General features: G+C 48.9%; 1 protein-coding gene across 1 annotated transcript; it reads left to right on the forward strand.

Annotated features, from left to right (window-relative positions):
- Positions 1-1049: 1049 nt before the first annotated feature.
- Positions 1050-17806, forward strand: ddx21 (DEAD (Asp-Glu-Ala-Asp) box helicase 21). Its single transcript, XM_042336660.1, has 15 exons — positions 1050-1178; positions 3928-4242; positions 5469-5544; positions 6730-6908; positions 8619-8736; positions 9300-9485; positions 10436-10581; positions 12509-12658; positions 13192-13353; positions 13810-13929; positions 14855-14928; positions 16217-16376; positions 16494-16625; positions 17172-17216; positions 17337-17806. Exons 1-15 carry the CDS (start codon positions 1074-1076, stop codon positions 17577-17579), a joined length of 2211 nt encoding a protein of 736 aa, XP_042192594.1. The 5' UTR covers positions 1050-1073; the 3' UTR covers positions 17580-17806.
- Positions 17807-18297: the final 491 nt, after the last annotated feature.

Raw genomic sequence — 18297 nt, forward strand, 5'->3', positions numbered from 1 at the left:
GATCGGGGAGGGGGTAGGGCATGGAGGGAAGGAGGGCGACTGAAGGCACGGCTGAAGATGAGAGTCTTGAGACGGGTCTTGAAGGAGGCGAGGGAGGGGGTGAGTTGATGGGGACTCCGGGATGGAGTTCCAGAGGGTGGGGTAGAGTGGCTGCAGGTCCGCCCGCCCGCCCGCCCGCCAACGGTGGGGTGGGTGAGGCGGGGGACGTGAAGCAGGCTGTAGCCCACTGAATGGAGGGTGCGATCGGATTGGTAGGGGGTTAGGAGGTAACAGAGGTGGGGGGGGAGGAAGACCGTGGCGGAGTTTGACAGTGACCGGGATCTTGAACCGTTCCCGCAACGCACACTCTGGGGGTGGGGGGTGGGGGGGGGGGGGGGTCCCCAAGCCTTGGCTCGTACTTGGCTCTGTGTTTGATACACCCTGGGGTTTGGTCGGCAGCGCCCGTTCCATTCCAGACGTGGGAACCTCCATGAGTGGGGGGTCCACATGGAGCGCTCAGGTCGGTGTAGACGCTCTGAAGCGCAGCGACGGGTTTCCGTGTGTCAGGACACCCGGTGCTGCTCAACGCCTGACACAAGTGGCTGTTACTGCGTGAACTGCCGGACTGTGGCCACTGGGAGGCGCTGTGTATGTGTGTGTGTGTGTGGCCGCTGTGCGGCGCTGTGTGTGTGTGTGTGTGTGTGGCCGCTGGGCGGCGCTGTGTGTGTGTGTGTGTGAGTGCTGTGCGGCGCTGTGTGTGTGTGTGTGTGTGTGTGTGTGTGGCCGCTGGGCGGCGCTGTGTGTGTGTGTGTGTGTGTGTGTGTGGCCGCTGGGCGGCGCTGTGTGTGTGTGTGTGTGTGTGTGTGTGTGTGGCCGCTGTGCGGCGCTGTGTGTGTGTGTGTGTGTGTGTGTGGCCGCTGTGTGTGTGTGTGTGTGTGTGTGTGTGGCCGCTGTGCGGCGCTGTGTGTGTGTGTGTGTGTGTGTGGCCGCTGGGCGGCGCTGTGTGTGTGTGTGTGTGTGTGTGTGGCCGCTGGGCGGCGCTGTGACTCCCCCCCGCTCTCCCCTTTCGTCGCTCGGCTCCGCGCGGTGAGGTCATGCCGGCCCGGACCGAGACCCTCCCCGACACCGACAGCAGTATGGAGCCGCCGAGCGACGCCGCCGCGAGCCCCGAGAGGGCTCAGAAACACCGCAAGAACAAGGTGAGGTGCTCGGCCGCCGCCGGGGAGCGGCGACCCGGGGAGAGGCGGCGGGGGCGGGGGCCGCGGCCTGGGCCTGGGCCTGGGCCTGGGCCCGCGTGGGAAGCCTCGGGCTCGCCTGGACTCGCTGCCCGGAAACAGGCGCACCGGCTCCCCCACCCCCACCCCCCCCCCCGCGCCCGACCCCCCCCCCCCCCCCACCCCACCCCCCGGGAATCTCCTCAGGAGTGCTGTCGAGACGTCCCTGACTGTGTGAGGTGTAGTGACTGTGCGTTCAGTCGGCGGATATGGGGGCGGACGGGCGGAGAGATGGCGCAAAGCCGCACAACCCGCGGCTCGGCTTTTCCAGAGGGAGTTCCGTGTGACTCTCAGTGAGAGACTTGGGGTTCGATCCCCAGTCCGAGGGCCGAACCCCACCCCCGGGGGCAGCAGTTACCCCCACACGGGGTACCCTCACTGTTACCCCCACACGGGGTACCCTCACTGTTACCCCACGGGGTACCCTCACTGTTACCCCCACACGGGGTACCCTCACTGTTACCCCCACACGGGGTACCCTCACTGTTACCCCCACACGGGGTACCCTCACTGTTACCCCCACACGGCCCCTCACTGTTACCCCCACACGGGGTACCCTCACTGTTAACCCCACACGGCCCCTAACAATAACAATAACAATAATAATAATAATCATAATAACAATCCCCCCCCAAAAAAACCCGAACGGTCATAAATTGGGTCATTTTCAAGCCGCGGTTACGCAGCTTTAATAATAATAATAATAATAATAATCGTTGCATTTGATAGAGCGCTTTTCACGTCGGGCGGACGTCCCGAAGCGCTTCACAGAACACACCGTAAAGCGAATCGACTGTATATATTTGTGGGCGAACGCGGCGGCCGATGTCCCACGAACGGTCGTGGATTGAAAATGACCGATTTATTATTGTTTTGGGTTTTTTCGGAGCGGATTATTATTAGGGGCTCTGTGTGGAGTGAGGAAACTTGCCCGAGGTTTCGCCCTCTGCCGGGGATTGAACTCGGGCCTCTCGCTTGCAAAGCGAGTGCTCTAACCACTGAGCCACAGGACTCCACGAGTCCGTTCTCGCGTCGGGTGCCGCCGGCGGCGGCTCAGGTCGCGGAACAACAAGTTTGCGCACGTCTTTTCGAAATAGACGCCCGTAACCGCTTGATAGCAATTAGTAGGTAACGCGGCCGACTGCCCGAAACCTACTCATCGCCCCTGGGAGGAGGCGGCGAGATTGTCATTTCAAGTTCTTTTTCTCTGGCTGGTGAGGCGTAAATAGACGAAGGTCAAACCGGAATCTCTTCAGACATAAAGTGAGAAGAGCTTATTATCGGCCCATGGTTATAGAGTAGGATTAGAATACATTAGCTGTAAGCACTCAGTCGTTTGCGCTCTTGCCTCTCTGAGTCGGAGATTATGAGTTCAGGCCCCAAATGTTTCACGTGTTCTTAAAGCGTACGAAAGATGTGAACCACAGGTATTTGGCAGACACCCGTCTGTCCAAAAAAAAAAGCCCCACGTCACAACTTTCAACTCCTCGCCTCAGCAATCCCCCAAAGCAAAGTTGGTCATTGTGTTCCTGTGTGCAAATACGTTGCTGTGTTTGCCTACAACTACACAGTCTCTACGCTTTACAGTAAAATCCTGTGAAGCACTTTTGAATGCCATCCTGACGTGAAAGGCGCTATATTCAAATGCCAGGATTATTATTAGTGCTGCACAAAATTTCTGGATGGGGATGGGGAGCCAGGAGAGGCCATGATGTAATGAATGCGTGGATGAGGGTCTTGACAGCCTGAGGGGAGAGGCAGTGGCGGAGCCGGGCGATGTTGCGGAGGTGGGGGAAGCCAGAGCGGGTAATGGTATGGATGTGGGGTAGAAAGGACAGTTAAGGGTCAAACGAGACACCAAAGTTCAGGACTGGCTCAGTGAGGTGGGATGTGCGTCCTTGGATGGTGATGCTGCCAGTGCCTGAGGCGTGAAGCCTCGGTCTTGTTGACATTCAACTACAGGTGTTCTCATTACAGTTCTCACCCGTACTACCAAAAACAAAAGGGAGCAAAACCAGGTAAATGGCCGGATAATGTTCTGGTTTTCAGGCGTATCTCAGCTGAGCTAAGTTTTTTAAAAATGCGCAATGCTGACATTTTTATGCCACTTCATAATTCCTGCAAAAATAAAGGGGGAGGCGCGAAAGGCACCGTACCGTGCCTCCAGCTCACTTTAGCAACAGGCTTGAGCAGCGGCAATCGCAGTAGAAATACTATTGTGTGTTTTGCTTCTTCTGGCATAATGTGAGGCTAATTTGCTGACAGTTCCTATTACGGTCACACTGCCTTATGTCTATCACTGTCTGCTGAGGTACTGATCTCAGCCGGGGCAGCAGTTGGGGCTACAATTGGCTTCAATGCTCCTGGATGAGGGAGCAGAAAATTGCCCTCCCGTCTTGGTTGACACACGAATGAAGGCTACTCAGATGGCTGCTGTGGACAGATAGTTCCTTGGGAACTTTTCGGAAGCGGCCCCCACTGAAAGGAAAGAGTCCACCTTGAGTAGGAGGAGGAAAAAAATGTTGAAACCCTTTTGTAGTTTTGAGTATAACTGCTGCTTATGGATGTAGTTTATTCCTTTTATTGCTGGAGGCAATGGTGCCTTATAAACCAGGGAGTTTAGTCTGCTCGTACAAGCACTGGCTGACAAATCCTTCCTCTCCTCCTGTCACAGAAAGAGAAAAAGAAGAAGCACTCGGATAAACATCAGTCACCTAAAGAGCAATGTTCTCAGCTCAAAGAAAATGGAAAGCTGGAGGATGGTGAGGAGACAGGTGAAGATAGCAACTTGTTGCCCCCCAAAGCCAAGAAACACAAGACACGAGGTGATGCTCGCGGCGAAGTCTCTCTCAAAAAGAGCAAGGGAGAGAAAAATGGAACAGGCACAAATGCAACAGTGACAAAGGAGATCAAAGTGGAAACTATCCCACTATCCAGTGAATCCAGTTGCGACTCGGAGGTTGAACAGGAACCTAGTGAGGCATCGGAGGTAAGAGTGTTTTGTTGTTTTTGTTCATGTTAAACTACCAGCCTTTTGCCTGTTTCTTCTTTGAGGGTATGACATGGCTTTAGTTGTGGGCATCCTTGTCTGGTTGAGTGTGGAGTGGGCTCTGTGAGGCCGAGGGTGGAGCGGGGCCGAGGGTGGAGCGGGGCCGAGGGTGGAGCGGGGGGCCGAGGGTGGAGCGGGGGGCCGAGGGTGGAGCGGGGCCGAGGGTGAAGTGAGGTTGAGTATGGAGTAGTATATCGTGAGGCTCAGTGTAGGGCCGCACTTGGTGTGTGAGGCTGAGTGTGGAGGTGTATGACAGGACTTGTGAGACACTCCCCCCCCCTCCCCACTGCGTTGTTTTCCACACCAGCTGACCTACAGGGGAAGCACGGGGACATTTTGTGGCTGGTGTGGGTGTGACGTAAGTTTCAGACTTCCGTTTTCTCTAACGTTCACAAGTACAGGAAGTTCAGCGATTGATTGAGCTGTGCTCTCAGAGTGTTAGTCATTCTCAGTGCGGTCCTGTGTGATTCATTACCCTGGAGTTTCCTCTTAATCTGAGTGGCAAACGGATCTGACACTCCACCCTATTTTGTTTGAAGCTTCGTGCCGCAAGTTTACCAGCCATCCGATGCGCGTGTGCCATGCCTGCATGAATGCCCAAAGTTACTTTCAAAAAGTAGATTTATGCACCCACCCATTGCCTCCATTTAATCATCAGTCATTCGCAATGGGCATGGCTTCTGCACGTCACTCGCTTCCCCTATTAGCTCAATAGGTAAATGTGGTACAGAGACACATAGAGTGGAAAGCTGCTCTGTTCAAACCCTGGTCTATGTTATTAGCTACAGGTGAGGCAGCGATGATACAATTGGCCTCAGAAGCCTGGGGTAGAGAATATTTTGCTCTTTTAAGTGACCCCCCCCCCCCCCCCCCACCCTTTGCTGCCGCTCAGTGACCTCTGAGCTGCTGTCTATGCTCAGCTCATACACACACACCACCCCACCCCGCCTCCCTGCACCCCTCAATGACCTGTCAGTATCACGTGCCTTCATTATTCTACATTCTTAGATTATTCTTAAATTAATTGTTGATCAGGTCAAATCTAAATGGGAAACTTTAATAAAACCCTGACAGAGTGATCTTGAACATATAAAATAATTCAACGCATTGCCTATCTCAGCTCAGTTAATCTGTATGTTAACCAATTCTTCTGTTGCTGTTCATAGGAGTTGACTCAGGAACAGAGGGAAGGGGCCTTTTCGAATTTTAAAATATCCCAGGAGACCATTGAGCTGCTGAAGGGTAAGTGAACTGTTTGTTCAGGGCAGATTGTCCTCTGGTTGTCAGCCTGAATCCGGGGGATAGCTACTCATTGACAGGCTCTCCCATCACCTCCTTTGTATTAAAAACAGAAGTCGCCGGGAACACTTAGCAGGTCAGATAGCATCTATGGAGAGAGGAAAGTAAGTTAATGTTACAGGCCGATGACCTTTTGTCATCTGCAGTATTTTACCTCTTCTGTATTGACAGGTCTGTAGGTCTCTTTGCCTCTTATATTGCGTTCTGCCGCCCAGTACTGAACGGGATTCTGTGTTTTTGCACAGCCTGTGGCAAATGATGTTACTCATGTACAGGAATGGCCTTTCTAGTGTTCTAGGCTTTCTGTATTCGAATACACAAATAATTATTATCTATCTCCGATTTAAACATCCCAATTGATTCTGTCCCCTAGCCTGTTCAAGTGTATTCCATTCAAGAGTTGTGTGTGAGCAGATCTGGAGGTACAAAACTTGTGATTTTGCATCACTAGTGTCCGAGAGAGAGAGAGAGAGAGAATTGTGTGTAAATATCACAAGACATTTATGGCGTCCACGTCCTCATTTGTGTTATTTGCACCTGTCTGCAGTAGCATTAGGTACCGGGGGCTGGTACTCCCCTTCGGTACTTAGGTACTCTAGGCAATCTAGTCCTCCTGAGTGCAACAGCAATCACTGTCTGTAACCTTGACCCAAATGTAAGGTCACATCAACAAGTGGAGGCGGGTGGATTCAGTGTGCACAGCGAAGGCTTACACTTACAACAGGGGAGAGATCCACTCTACAGAAGCCTCCCTGCAGTAGGGGGCAATGGTGAATACAGATGTCCTGTAAGTGGCATGTGGCTTTTGTTGTAGACTTAAACTTGTTTGTAAAACGTGGTGCCTGAGCTAAGCTAAGCAGACTGGGCAATAAAGGATAGCTTGGCACTGCAGTCAGAGTCAGCTCATGGGTGGTGCAGAGTCTGTCTGAGGGGAAACAAGGGGGTTATTTGCAGGAAGCTTTAAGATGATGGTGAATAATCCTGGCCTGCTGCCCTGAGGTTGGTTATGGTATAGGGGATCAAAGCATGGCACTGTTAATAACTTTAATATGTTTTTATTCCTAATTTGAGTGAACCCATTGCCAGAAAACCTGCTTTTAACCTAATGGTGCTGCTCTTGGCTTGCAGGTAGAGGAGTGACCTACCTGTTTCCCATCCAAGTTCAGACATTCAATTTTGTGTACAACGGGCAGGACTGCGTGGCTCAGGCCAGAACCGGGACTGGGAAAACCTTCTCGTTCGCCATCCCACTGGTGGAGAAACTGCAATCTTCACAGCTCGAGAGGAAGAGAGGCCGAGCTCCCCAGGTCAGCACTGCTCCATGCAGCTTCCCTTCATAGTCAACTTTCATTAAATAGTCCCTATACGTCAGTATACAACAACAAGAAAATTAAATTTGTTTAGCGCCTTTCACATCGGGAGGACTTCTCAAGGTGCTGGACAGTCAGAGTTTTGGATCCGAGCTGGGGGTCGGGATCAGGGAGGGTGAAAAGCGGGGGGTGGGGAAGCAGGGTGATCGAAAGCACGGTCAAAGAGGAGGGTCTTGAGATGGTATTAAAGGAGGGAGGGGGCGAGGCGGAGGGACTGTGGGATGGAGTTCCAGAGGATGTTGGCAGAAGGCCCACCTGCTCACAGGGGGTGAGCGAGGCGGAGGACGTGAAGCAGGCCGGAGCCCACTGAGCGGAGGGAGCGAGCAGGATGGTAGGGGGTTAGGAGGTCGCAGAGGTAGGGGGGGAGCAAGACCACGGAGAGCTTTCAAGGTGAGGAGCAGGAACTTGAACTCTATCCTCTGTGTGATGGGAATATAGTATAGTGTGACAATCAGATGTAGTGCACGTGGGCTGCGCTGCTTTGTAAAAAGTGCTCTCCTTTGGATGAGAGGTTGAACTGAGACGTCTGTGTCTGTTCAGCTGGAAGATCCCATCAGTCATTATTCAAAATATATCGTCAAATCTACAATACATTCTGCGAAGCCCTTTGCGACGTCTCAACGATGTGATAAGGCGCTGTATCAGATGCAAGGATTATTATTATTTGAAAAGAGAAGGGAGTTTCTCTCTCCCGGTGCCAAAAGTTCCCAAAATAAAATTTACAGCAAATCTACTTTACAGTAATTCCTGTGAAGCGTTTTGAGATATCCCCCCGGCATTAAAAGACCCTGTATTATTTATTTATTTAAATACAGTGTTGCGACCTGCCCGGTAGTTCAGTTGGCAAAGTGAGATGTGCCTGGCGAGGAGCTTCCCCATACGACGACAACTTGAGTTACCTGAGCTCTGCCACTGCACACTGCTGAGTACCGCTGAGTTAAGGACCTGATGAATAGATAGTATTTAGTTCTTGCTTCCCTGCTCCCGATTGCTGCTCCGTGACTCTAATGTCAAGTGACACGAGAGTTTGGCGCTACGATCATTTTGTTGCATTTATCGTGTGCATGCAATGCATACAGTCAGTGCGGGCACTCGCTCTCTGAGCTCACCTGTAATAGTTGTGTGCGCGGGGATGTATGGGACATGCCCATTGCCTGTGGAGCTGTACCCAATACCGTAGTGAACCCTACCCTCAGGGAGGGGACAGCTATAAAGATAATCTTTCAGCAGTGAAACATTGTTGACCCTATTCCACGCTCTTTCATAATAAACCTTGCATTTAATATAAAGACATCTCAAAGCGTTTCACAGGATTTACTGTAAAATCAGTGACTGTGTTCATAAGCAAACGTGACAGCCAATTTGTACCGCAGCCCAGTCCCGCAAACAGCCATGTTCAATTTTGCCCCCCTACCCCCACCCATGGTCAAATGATAACATTTCTTCACCTTTCAGTGTGGTGGGTACAAAGTTGCCAACAAGTCACCTTGACCTACTTGTAGCTCAGTTGGTGGGTTCATCATCACAGTTACCTGCTTAGTATATCTCACTTGTGCCTGACCCTGTCCCACCCCCCCGGACAGAGAGCTTGATAGTCCAGCGTAGATTTTAATGCAGTTGTTCCTTTTTCTTCCTATTTTTGAACAGGTGCTGGTGCTCACTCCAACCAGGGAACTGGCGATCCAGGTGGCCAGAGATTTCAAAGATGTAACCAAGAGACTGTCGGTCGCTTGTTTTTATGGTGGAACCGATTACAAACCACAGAGTAAGTACTTGCTGCTCAGGGAGCTTTCATTTATACACAGAGCAGCATTGAGTAGCCTCTCAGCCTGAGAGATAGATTGCTACAGCACAGAAACAGGCTATGCTGTCTTTTTCCTTTGTCATCTGGGAATCATTCATCCCCATCCAGTCTACCTCTACTCTCTCCTCCCCCCAGTCTTAACACCACTCTCCCCTCACTCCCCCGGTCTAACCCTACTCTCCCCTCGCGCCCCCCAGTCTAACCTCACTCACCACCCCCCAGTCTAACCTCACTCTTCCCTCACTCTCCCCAGTCTAACCCCAGATCCACCAATTGACTAAAAACTGGGTTCATACTTACTGCTAGGTAAAAAGAGGCGTTTGGAGTAAGGAAACTTACCTAAGTTTTCGGCCCGCCTGGGATTCAAACCCTATTCCTTTTGCTTGTGAGGCTGGCAGGCTAACCACTACACTAAGGGACTCGGTAGTAAGCTTTAGCTTCATTAATAATGTAAGGTACGAAGCAGCTATTTGCACCCGGATGTTCAGAAGGCTGGTTGGCAATCAGATTGTCTTCTCTCTTAGTCTTCAGCATTCGCAGTGGCATTGATATCCTGGTGGGCACCCCGGGCCGTATCAGGGACCATCTCCAGAACCAGAAGGTGGACCTGTCCCAAGTGAAGCACGTGGTCCTGGACGAGGTGGACCAGATGCTGGACATGGGCTTCGCGGACCAAGTGGAGGATATCCTCGGGGTCGCGTACAAGAAAGGTGGGTGGTCACTGCGGTCGTGCTTTGGGTCTTCTTTCGAGGAACAAAAAGAGCGAATGTTCTACTTCTGGTGAATCTGTAGTGTGATGGCGTGTCATCGTCAGTGTTAATTGTGTAGTTGTTTGCTCCCACCAAATGTGTTGCACATCAAGCCAGGCAAGCGAGCACCTTTCACATCGAAAACCATGCATGTTGCATGCAAAGACAGAGCTTCTCAAATCAAAGCCCGAAACACAACACGTGGCACTGTGTGAACAGAGTAAACTGACCAGCGTCTATTACAGTGGCCCTGCTGATTGGCAAACCAAGCTGTGAATATAACATTAACACTGTAACATGGTGTGTGTGTGTGGGTGCGCACATGGATGGAGTGCTCACAGGGGCGACTCCCGACTGTGTTAAAGGGAGCGTACCAAAAAACGTGTGCGCAACCTATGTGCGGGGAAGGAATATACCATAAACAGCAGAATGCGTTTGTATTGGGAGAAAAGGGAAAGAATTGTAACAGAAGATGTTTTGGGGGGATTTCTGTTGTACTATTATATTGACAAATAAATATATATTTTCAAAACAAAAAAATTAACACTGTAACACCAATGTTTGGAAGTTGTTACAACTTGGATTGCTCTGCCTGAAAGGGTGGTGGAAGCAGATCCGGTGGTAGCTTTCAAAAGGGTACTTCAACAGGTAAAATTTGCAGGGCTATGGGGTAAGAACGGGCAGTGGAACTATTTGGTTGCTCTTTCAAACAGCTGGCACAGGCACGATAGGCCGAATGGCCTTCTCTGTCCTATAAGATTCTCTGAAGTGTGGATGTTTTTTCGACCCACGTCTTAACCTTAATTAGGGAATTGAATGTTAAGATTCCTGCATTTTTCACACATTTGTGACAATTGCCTTTTCTCATCACAATGTTTGTTTGCTGCTGAACAAGTGTTGACTTTTCTCAGATTCCCAGGAAAACCCTCAGACGCTCCTCTTTTCTGCCACCTGCCCGCCCTGGGTTTATTCCGTCGGAAAAAAGTATATGAAGGGAAAATTTGAGCAGATTGACTTAATCGGGAAGCGGACGCAAAAAGCAGCCACAACTGTTGAAGTAAGTGACGGGTGCTGTAGTGTTTGGGTAGCCACTCACCTTAAGGAAATACATAGCACCAGCTGCTTCCTGACTGTGCTCAGCATAAGAGCTGCAGCTACACTTAGTACCACTGGAGGTCGATGCTGACAACGTAATGCAGAGTTCACTTACAAATTCTGTTGCCCCTGCAGTGAGATTTGTTATTGAAATGTGTCACTTGCTACCTTCTCAAGGAACTGAATCTCAAACACAAGACCTGTATCAGTCAAAACCAGTCAGTCCCACTCAGCTCCTGATAACTCTTAAGACAAAGCCCTCATGGGTAGCAGGAAGTCTGACAGACGGTGCTCTCAATGGGCAAGATATGCGGCTTTAACTGATTAAAATTCCAGTTACCCTAAATTTCAGAATCTACAAGGCTTGTCTCTCAACAACCTGTGCCTAATACTCTCTGGAGTCCTGTAGCTCAGTGGTTAGAGCACTCGCTTTGCAAGCGAGAGACCTGAGTTCAATTCCAGGCACAGGGCGAAACCTTGGGCAAGTTTCCTTAGTCCACACAGAGCCTAATAATAATCCTCCAAAACCAAAAACAATAATAAAATTGGTCATTTTCAATCTACGACTGTTTGTGGGACATTGCTGTGCGTAATTGGCTGCCGCGTTCGCCCACAAATATACAATCAACTCACTTTACAGTATATTCTGTGAAGCGCTTTGGGACGTCCTCCCGACGTGAAAAGCGCTATATCAAATGCAAGGATTATTATTATCGGGGTGCATTCCCCAGGAGTGTGACCACTCCAATCCCGAGTGTCTAAACCCTGCACTTTCCCCAACTAAAGCAATAACATCACCCTATTTACTTTGTCGTGCCAATTCAGAATTGTAAATGCCTCTATGGTAATCTCTCAATCTCCTCTGCTACAGTGCAAAGAAAAAACATTTAGCTCAGCGACTCTTCACGTGTACGTGGCTGGTATTGCCCTAGTGATTCGGTGTCTCTTTGTAGCTGATCAGTCCCTGGAACATATCCAAGGAAATAATTGCCAGAGGCTTGAAAGCTTGTTTTAAATAAGGGTGCAACTTGTTGCTTTAACTGGAAAAGCCTTGAATCGCTGCCAAGTGCTTCCAAAGAACGAGAGTCTTGGCTTGCAGGAAAGGAAGTTCAGCCGGTTGGGTGGACACTCTCCACTCTGACTGCAGAATTCTGTGCAGAGCAGTTACACACACAGTATTTAATGAATAAACTGCAACAGTTTTTGAGCTGACCGGTTTCCAAGGCCTAGGAGTGCTGTCACTTTAATTGACCCTAAGGAAAGTGTCTATTTTAGACTCTATATTCAGTGTACATTATTTCATTAAAGTTTCCTAGAGTTTTATTTGCTAAAGAGGGGCTGAGATCCACTGACAAGAGGATGAATCCTCAGGCTGATCACCAGGAGCAGATACTTGGTTGACAACCAGCAGATTTTCGTCTATTAGTTGGTCAATCTCATGCCACTGGGGACATTAGTCTTAAATCCAGGTGGCACTGACATGATAGGCCATGTGGCCTACTTCTGTGCAGAAAATACCAAGTGATTTTCCGTGGAGTGCACTTTGAGCTCACAGTCTAGGCTGACACCAGTGTCAGAGGTGCCATCCTTTGAGTGAGACGTTGAACTGAGGTCCTGTCTACCTGTTCAGGTGGATGTTTAAGATTTTGTGCCATGATTTAGAAAGAAAGGGAGTTTTTCTCTCCAGGTGCTGGTCCTGGTCAACAATCCCCCAGTTAAATTGGTCATTCATTTGGTGGCTGTTTATACACCTTACCTTGACTGCCAAATTTGCCTGCAAATACACGCTCACTATGTTTGAGAGAAACTGCCTGTGAAGTGTTTTCAGCCTGTGCTGTGTTCAATGCAAGGACTGTTTTTGTGCTAATTCTCTGTGGTCTTTCCTTCAGCACTTGGCTATAGAGTGCCACTGGTCGCAGCGAGCCGCAGTGATTGGGGACGTGATCCAGGTCTACAGTGGCATCCAAGGCCGGACCATCATCTTCAGTGAAACCAAGAGGGAAGTGAGTGAGCTGGCAGTGAATCCTTACATCAAACAGGTACGTCTTCTCCTCCACAGGCACAAAGCCACTCCTCTGCTCCTGCCACCAACTCACAATCAGCATGCTTCAACTGGGGAAAACATTTCACATGGCTTATTTTCTTTGTGAGCCTGCACCCTCAGAGTTGGAAATATAAAAAGGTTTGTTAGAGGGAATATCAGAAGGAATCTCGTCACTCAGAGGCTTGTGGGGTTTAGACTTCACTGGGAGTTTCAAGAGAGTATGTAAAAGATAACGGCTTGAAGGGGTATGTGGATTGGCTAAGGCGGTGGGATTGAATGAACACCTTGCTCTGAGAGCCGGTACAGTAAATTATTATGATTCTGTAATTGGTTCTCACCAACGGAATTGTTCAAAAGGGAGCTGGATAAGCAGCTGAGCAGTGTAATGTGAGAGCTATGGGGAGGGAACTGGGACCAGGATGAATAGAACACAGGGTGATTTTAGAAGAATGAGAGCTGGGCCCGATGGGCTGTGAGGCAATTGCATATATTATTGAAGGTGGACTCCCTTTGCTGCTGTTTACTCAGGACACACAGTGTTTACACGGAGACATTCCACAGAAGCAGAGAGAGATCACCCTGAAGGGGTTCCGGGATGGCACATTTGGGGTCCTGGTAGCCACAAATGTAGCGGCGAGAGGCTTAGACATTCCAGAAGTAGATCTGGTCATCCAGTGCTCCCCACCCAAGGTAAGCAACCAACAACAACACTCCTCCATCTACACCCAGTTCCAGCCAGCTGCTGCCTGTTAGCAATTCGCATTGCTTGATGTGGAACGGAACAATAACATAAGAATCCCTGTATTTGATATAGCGCCTTATTACATTGTCAAGACGTCTTCACAGGATTTATTGTAAAGTGGTGCGACTGAGTCGTTTATAGGTGAACGCGGCAGTCAATTTGCGCACATCAATGTCCCTGCCTAGAGTATCAGCTTAGACAATATGGCTCACAAGGCCCAAACCACAACTATCTGATTCCGAGGTGAGAGAGCTATTAACTGACCAGCCTGACACACTGAATTGCTGCTACGTACAGTGGATTGGGAACCAGGAATGGAGGGCAGGGAGGGAACAAAGTATATTGAGGTTTGAGAGGATCTTTCTTGCATGCGGTTGATCAAATCTGGCTTCTGTTTGCTTTAGGACGTGGATTCTTACATCCACCGCTCAGGTCGCACAGGCAGGGCAGGACGCACTGGAGTCTGCATTTGTTTCTACCAACGCAGGGAGGAGGAGCAGCTGAGATATGTGGAGCAGAAAGCCGTAAGTACACTTATTAGGGAGAAACTATTTCATCTGGAAGGTGAACTAGATGGAGCTTGGTCTTCTTTCGCCTAGAAAATTCTCATATTCTTATGTGCTTTCCAATGTTCTCCATTGACGCCATCTGGTGCATGGCTGACCACCACTGGAGAGTTGTTGCTAAGAATCACAACCTGCAAAGGAGCAACCTTAAAGCGCACAGGCACTCGATGGGCTGAGCTGAAAAAGCCTCTGTCTCTGCTGAACTTGTCTCCCTGTCCTCTACTGAGCACCAGCCAGAGGGCAAGACTAGAACCTCACATATGGGATTATGCAATAGTTATTGTAACTCACCATTAGCTGAACTGATGTATTCACACAGGGGGAAATAAGATTTGTTATAAAAACAGAAGAAACTCGCAATTAAGAGTTCCATTTGTGACCAGAATGATATTAGGTCGTAAAAGAGTTAAATTATGAAGACAGGTTGCATAAACATGGCTTGTATTCCCTTGAGCTTAGAAGGTTGAGGGTTGAACGATTGAGGTGTTTAAAATAATAAAAGGGATTCAGTAGGGTAGCTACAGAGAAACCATTCCCTCTGGTGGGGGAATCCAGAACGAGAGGGCAGAATCTTAAAATTAGAGCGAGGCCATTTAGTAGTGAAATCAGAAAGCTTTTTTCACCCAAAGTGTAGTGAAAATCTGGAACTCAGGTGAGGAACTCATGAGGTTAATTCTTGTAGAAAATGCAGGAATTTACTTGCCATCAAGTTATCTTTGATCTGAATTCCTTTGTTCAGTTGAGCTCCGTGGATCAGTGTAAACGTTTTCTGTGAAATGTGGCCCTCAGGCAGTCAGTGAGGAAATTTTGTTGTAATAATATTTTGTCCTGTGACCCTGTGAAAACTAGAGAGCTGACTCTTTGTCCTTGTTTTTGTTTAAAGGGATTGACTTTCAAACGTGTTGGCGTTCCGACCACCAACGATATCATCAAAGCATCGAGCAAGGACGCATTAAAGTATGTCGCGACTTCAGATATTCTGGTTATGGAATTAGATCTGTACCTGACACATGCAACAGATAAAGGGGAAACTCGAGGAGAAAGAGGAGAGGGGAATAAAAGAGCTGGGGCTTGGGTGAAATATAAATAGTGTGGACTGCTAGGGGCGAATGGCCTATTTCCATGCCATATCGCATGGTAACTGTCTTGTCTTCCTCCCCAAGAAACTACATGTAGACCTGCCCGTTTTTGATTTTAACGAGCCACTATGCCCCAAAACTCTGGAATACTCTTCTACTATCCCTCTGCTTTGCCCCTTCCTTTCCCATCTTCAGGTCACGCCTGAAGATCTTCCTCTTTGACTGTGCCTACGGTCACCTCCCCAGGCTCAGTGCCATGTTCCATCACTGTCAAGCACTCTGAGATGCTACCCTGCACGAGGGAACTATATATGCATATTGGTGGTGTTGAAAATTATGTTTTTCAGATTTTCTCCCAACCAAGGAAAATTCAGCTTTAAAGAATACAAATCTCTAATAGGCAGCACATTACTGCTGCTCCCTGCAGCTTCTCCCCTCCTGGTTGATTTTTCCCCTCCCAAACTCAGGGGCGTGGAGGCCATTTGCAACTCAGACAAGTCACAGGTTGGGATTAGTAACTCAGCATAGAGCTGGATTTGGATCTGGCACTTTTTCCACTTTAGGCTGGTGTTTCCCGAGAATGGGTGTGGTCATTCCAGGGGTGTATGTTTCCCTAGAATGGGTGTGTGTTGCAGCATGTAGCAAGCTTGTACTTCTTGGAAGAGGTTTCCTTGAAATCTGTATAGACCAGTCTTCTGAGTGCAGTTATATGTGGAGTCCCTTAGTGTAGTGGTTAGAGCACTTGGCTCACAAGCGAGAGGTCTCAGGTTCGATTCCAAGGCAGGGCAAAACCTTAGGCACGTTTCCTTACTCCACACCTGTTTACCAAACAGTAAGTAGGTTGTTAGTCGATTGCCGGATCACTTTTCGCGGGGTAATAAACCCTCATAACAAAATTGGTCATTCAGTCCACGACTTGTTTGTGGGACGCTGCTGTGCACAATCAGCTGCTGTGTTTCACTCACAAAATTCAGAGTCCATTCACTTCACAGTATATTCTGTGAAACATTTAGAGATGTTTCAACAATGTGATAAGGAGCTATATCAAATGCAAGGGTTATTATATTATGTCCTGGTCAGGGTGACCTTGTGACTTGCTCCTGGGTTAGTCACACGTGTTGGTTCAGATCTCTGCCTCTATATGTTTTTGTGGCTTGGGTTCACAGATGCCTGGAGTCTGTTACACCGGCAGCGATTGAACTCTTCAATACGATTGCAGAGAAGCTGATAGCTGAGCGCGGTGCCGTGGAAGCCCTGGCTGCTGCCCTGGCACACATCTCAGGAGCATCCAGCATCGAACAGCGCTCGCTCCTTACCTCAGACGCAGTAAGTGCACTGGTCAACACTTGAGATTAATACTATTCTGACTTGATTCTTTCAAACAATTAAGTGGTGATTGTCACATGGTGTTTCCAGCAATTAATGCCATTGTTCTTCCTGCAGGGCTTCATTACTTTAGTCATGTCCTGCTCTGTAGAGATGCACAACATCAGTCTTGCTTGGAAGGAACTCAGGGAGCAGTTCGGATCCGTAGATGATAAAGTGAAGAGGATGAGGTTCCTCAAGGATAAAATGGTACGTCGGTCACATTTATTCCTCCACATCTTTTTCTTTCACTGTGTAAAGCAACTTCCTAAATCCTTCCAAGTATTGAGCTCAAGTTCAACACGCGGGAAGTGGGTGGGGGGGTTGCTGAGCACGGGATCAGTAGTTCTCTAGCTCCTCGCCACTTGTATTTGAGCTGGGATGCACTGATTGGCCACATTCCTTTATTCTAGCTCAGTCAAAATCCTGGAGCCCACGACCCACAGCATGATGACGGGGACTGCAGGGCTTAAAGAACCCTTTCTCCCAGGGCAGCCAGGGTTAAGCAGTGAGGGGCACCATTATAAATACAAGTTGTTGTTGTCGCTGGCCCCGCCAGAGACACCCACATCCTCCTGAGAATACGAAAGCGTGTGGTTCCGTATCTCTTAATAAACTATCCAGTTGTGATATGAGCCCCTACAATACAAGCCTGCTGTAGGTGATCTGACGGGCTCTGTGGCTCTGAACTTGTTCATATCTGAAGTGAAGTGCACAGACCTTCTATTCAGTGACTAACTGTGTGTCTTTGTTTAGGGAGTGTGTTTCGACGTCGCTGTGGCCTCCCTGAAAGAGTTACAGGTACGTCGGCCTTTTTGCTGTGTTACACTGGGTGTATGTGGGTGTGTTACACTTAGTGAGTTTGTGGGGTTTACACTTTTTTGTACGTGTGTTGCTAACCAAGTGGCCTTTCTACCACAGGAGCAGTGGAAGGACTCTCGTCGCTGGCAGCTGTCTGTGGCCACTGAGCTGCCGGAACTTGAGGAGAGCCAACGTGACGGAGACTTCAGGAACCATTCATTCAACGGGAGGGGAGGATTCAACAGGAGAGGAGGAGGGTTCAACAGGAGAGGACGAGGAGGAGGAGGAGGAGGAGGAGGGTTCAATAGGGGTCGCAATGGGAGAGGCACCAAGAGGAGTTTTGACCGAGCATTTGATCGATAGTGTAGATTCCTGCAGCCTGTCAGATACAGAACCAGAACTCATTGTCTCCACCTCCACCATGGAGACAGACAATCTTACAGTTACTGGCTGCCACGCACAGGACAAGGCACCGTGCTGATAGTTATCCATTTATCAGAGATCTCTTCAAAGTTGTTGGGTAAGAACTGGCCGTTAGAAGTCATTTACGTGGATGATGATTTCAATGAAATTAAAGCTTGTTCCTTTAACTTTCTGTGGTTGCTCTGTATTTTTAAGCCATAATAATCCTTTTCATTATCACATCGTTGATACGTCTCAAAGCTCTTCACAGGATATACAGTGAGGTGGAGTGACTGTATTTGTGGGCGAACTGCAGAAGCCAGTTGCACATAGAAACTTACATTTCAAAGAACTTAATGGCTTGTGGAGTCCTGTAGCTCAGTGGTTAGAGCACTCGCTTTGCAAGCGAGAGACCTGAGTTCAATTCCAGGCAGAGGGCGAAACCTTGGGCAAGTTTCCTTACTCCACACAGAGCCTAATAATAATCCCTCCAATAAAAACAAAAACAATAATTAAATTGGTCATTTTCAATCTATGACTGTTTGTGGGACATTGCTGTGCGCAATTGGCTGCCGCGTTCCCCCACAAATATACAATCAACTCACTTTACAGTATATTCTGTGAAGCGCTTTGGGACGTCCTCCCGACGTGAAAAGCGCTATATCAAATGCAAGGATTA

The sequence above is a fragment of the Callorhinchus milii genome, unplaced genomic scaffold, assembly GCF_018977255.1.
Source record: "Callorhinchus milii isolate IMCB2004 unplaced genomic scaffold, IMCB_Cmil_1.0 Scaffold7, whole genome shotgun sequence".
Classification (NCBI taxonomy): Eukaryota; Metazoa; Chordata; class Chondrichthyes; order Chimaeriformes; family Callorhinchidae; genus Callorhinchus; species Callorhinchus milii.

Coding starts and splice junctions, on each gene's coding strand:
- ddx21 (XM_042336660.1), top strand. CDS start 1,074: ATGCCGGCCCGGACCGAGACCCTCCCCGACACCGACAGCAGTATGGAG. Junction 6,909..8,618: donor AGAGAGGCCGAGCTCCCCAG/GTCAGCACTGCT, acceptor ATTTTTGAACAG/GTGCTGGTGCTCACTCCAAC. Junction 8,737..9,299: donor AACCGATTACAAACCACAGA/GTAAGTACTTGC, acceptor CTTCTCTCTTAG/TCTTCAGCATTCGCAGTGGC.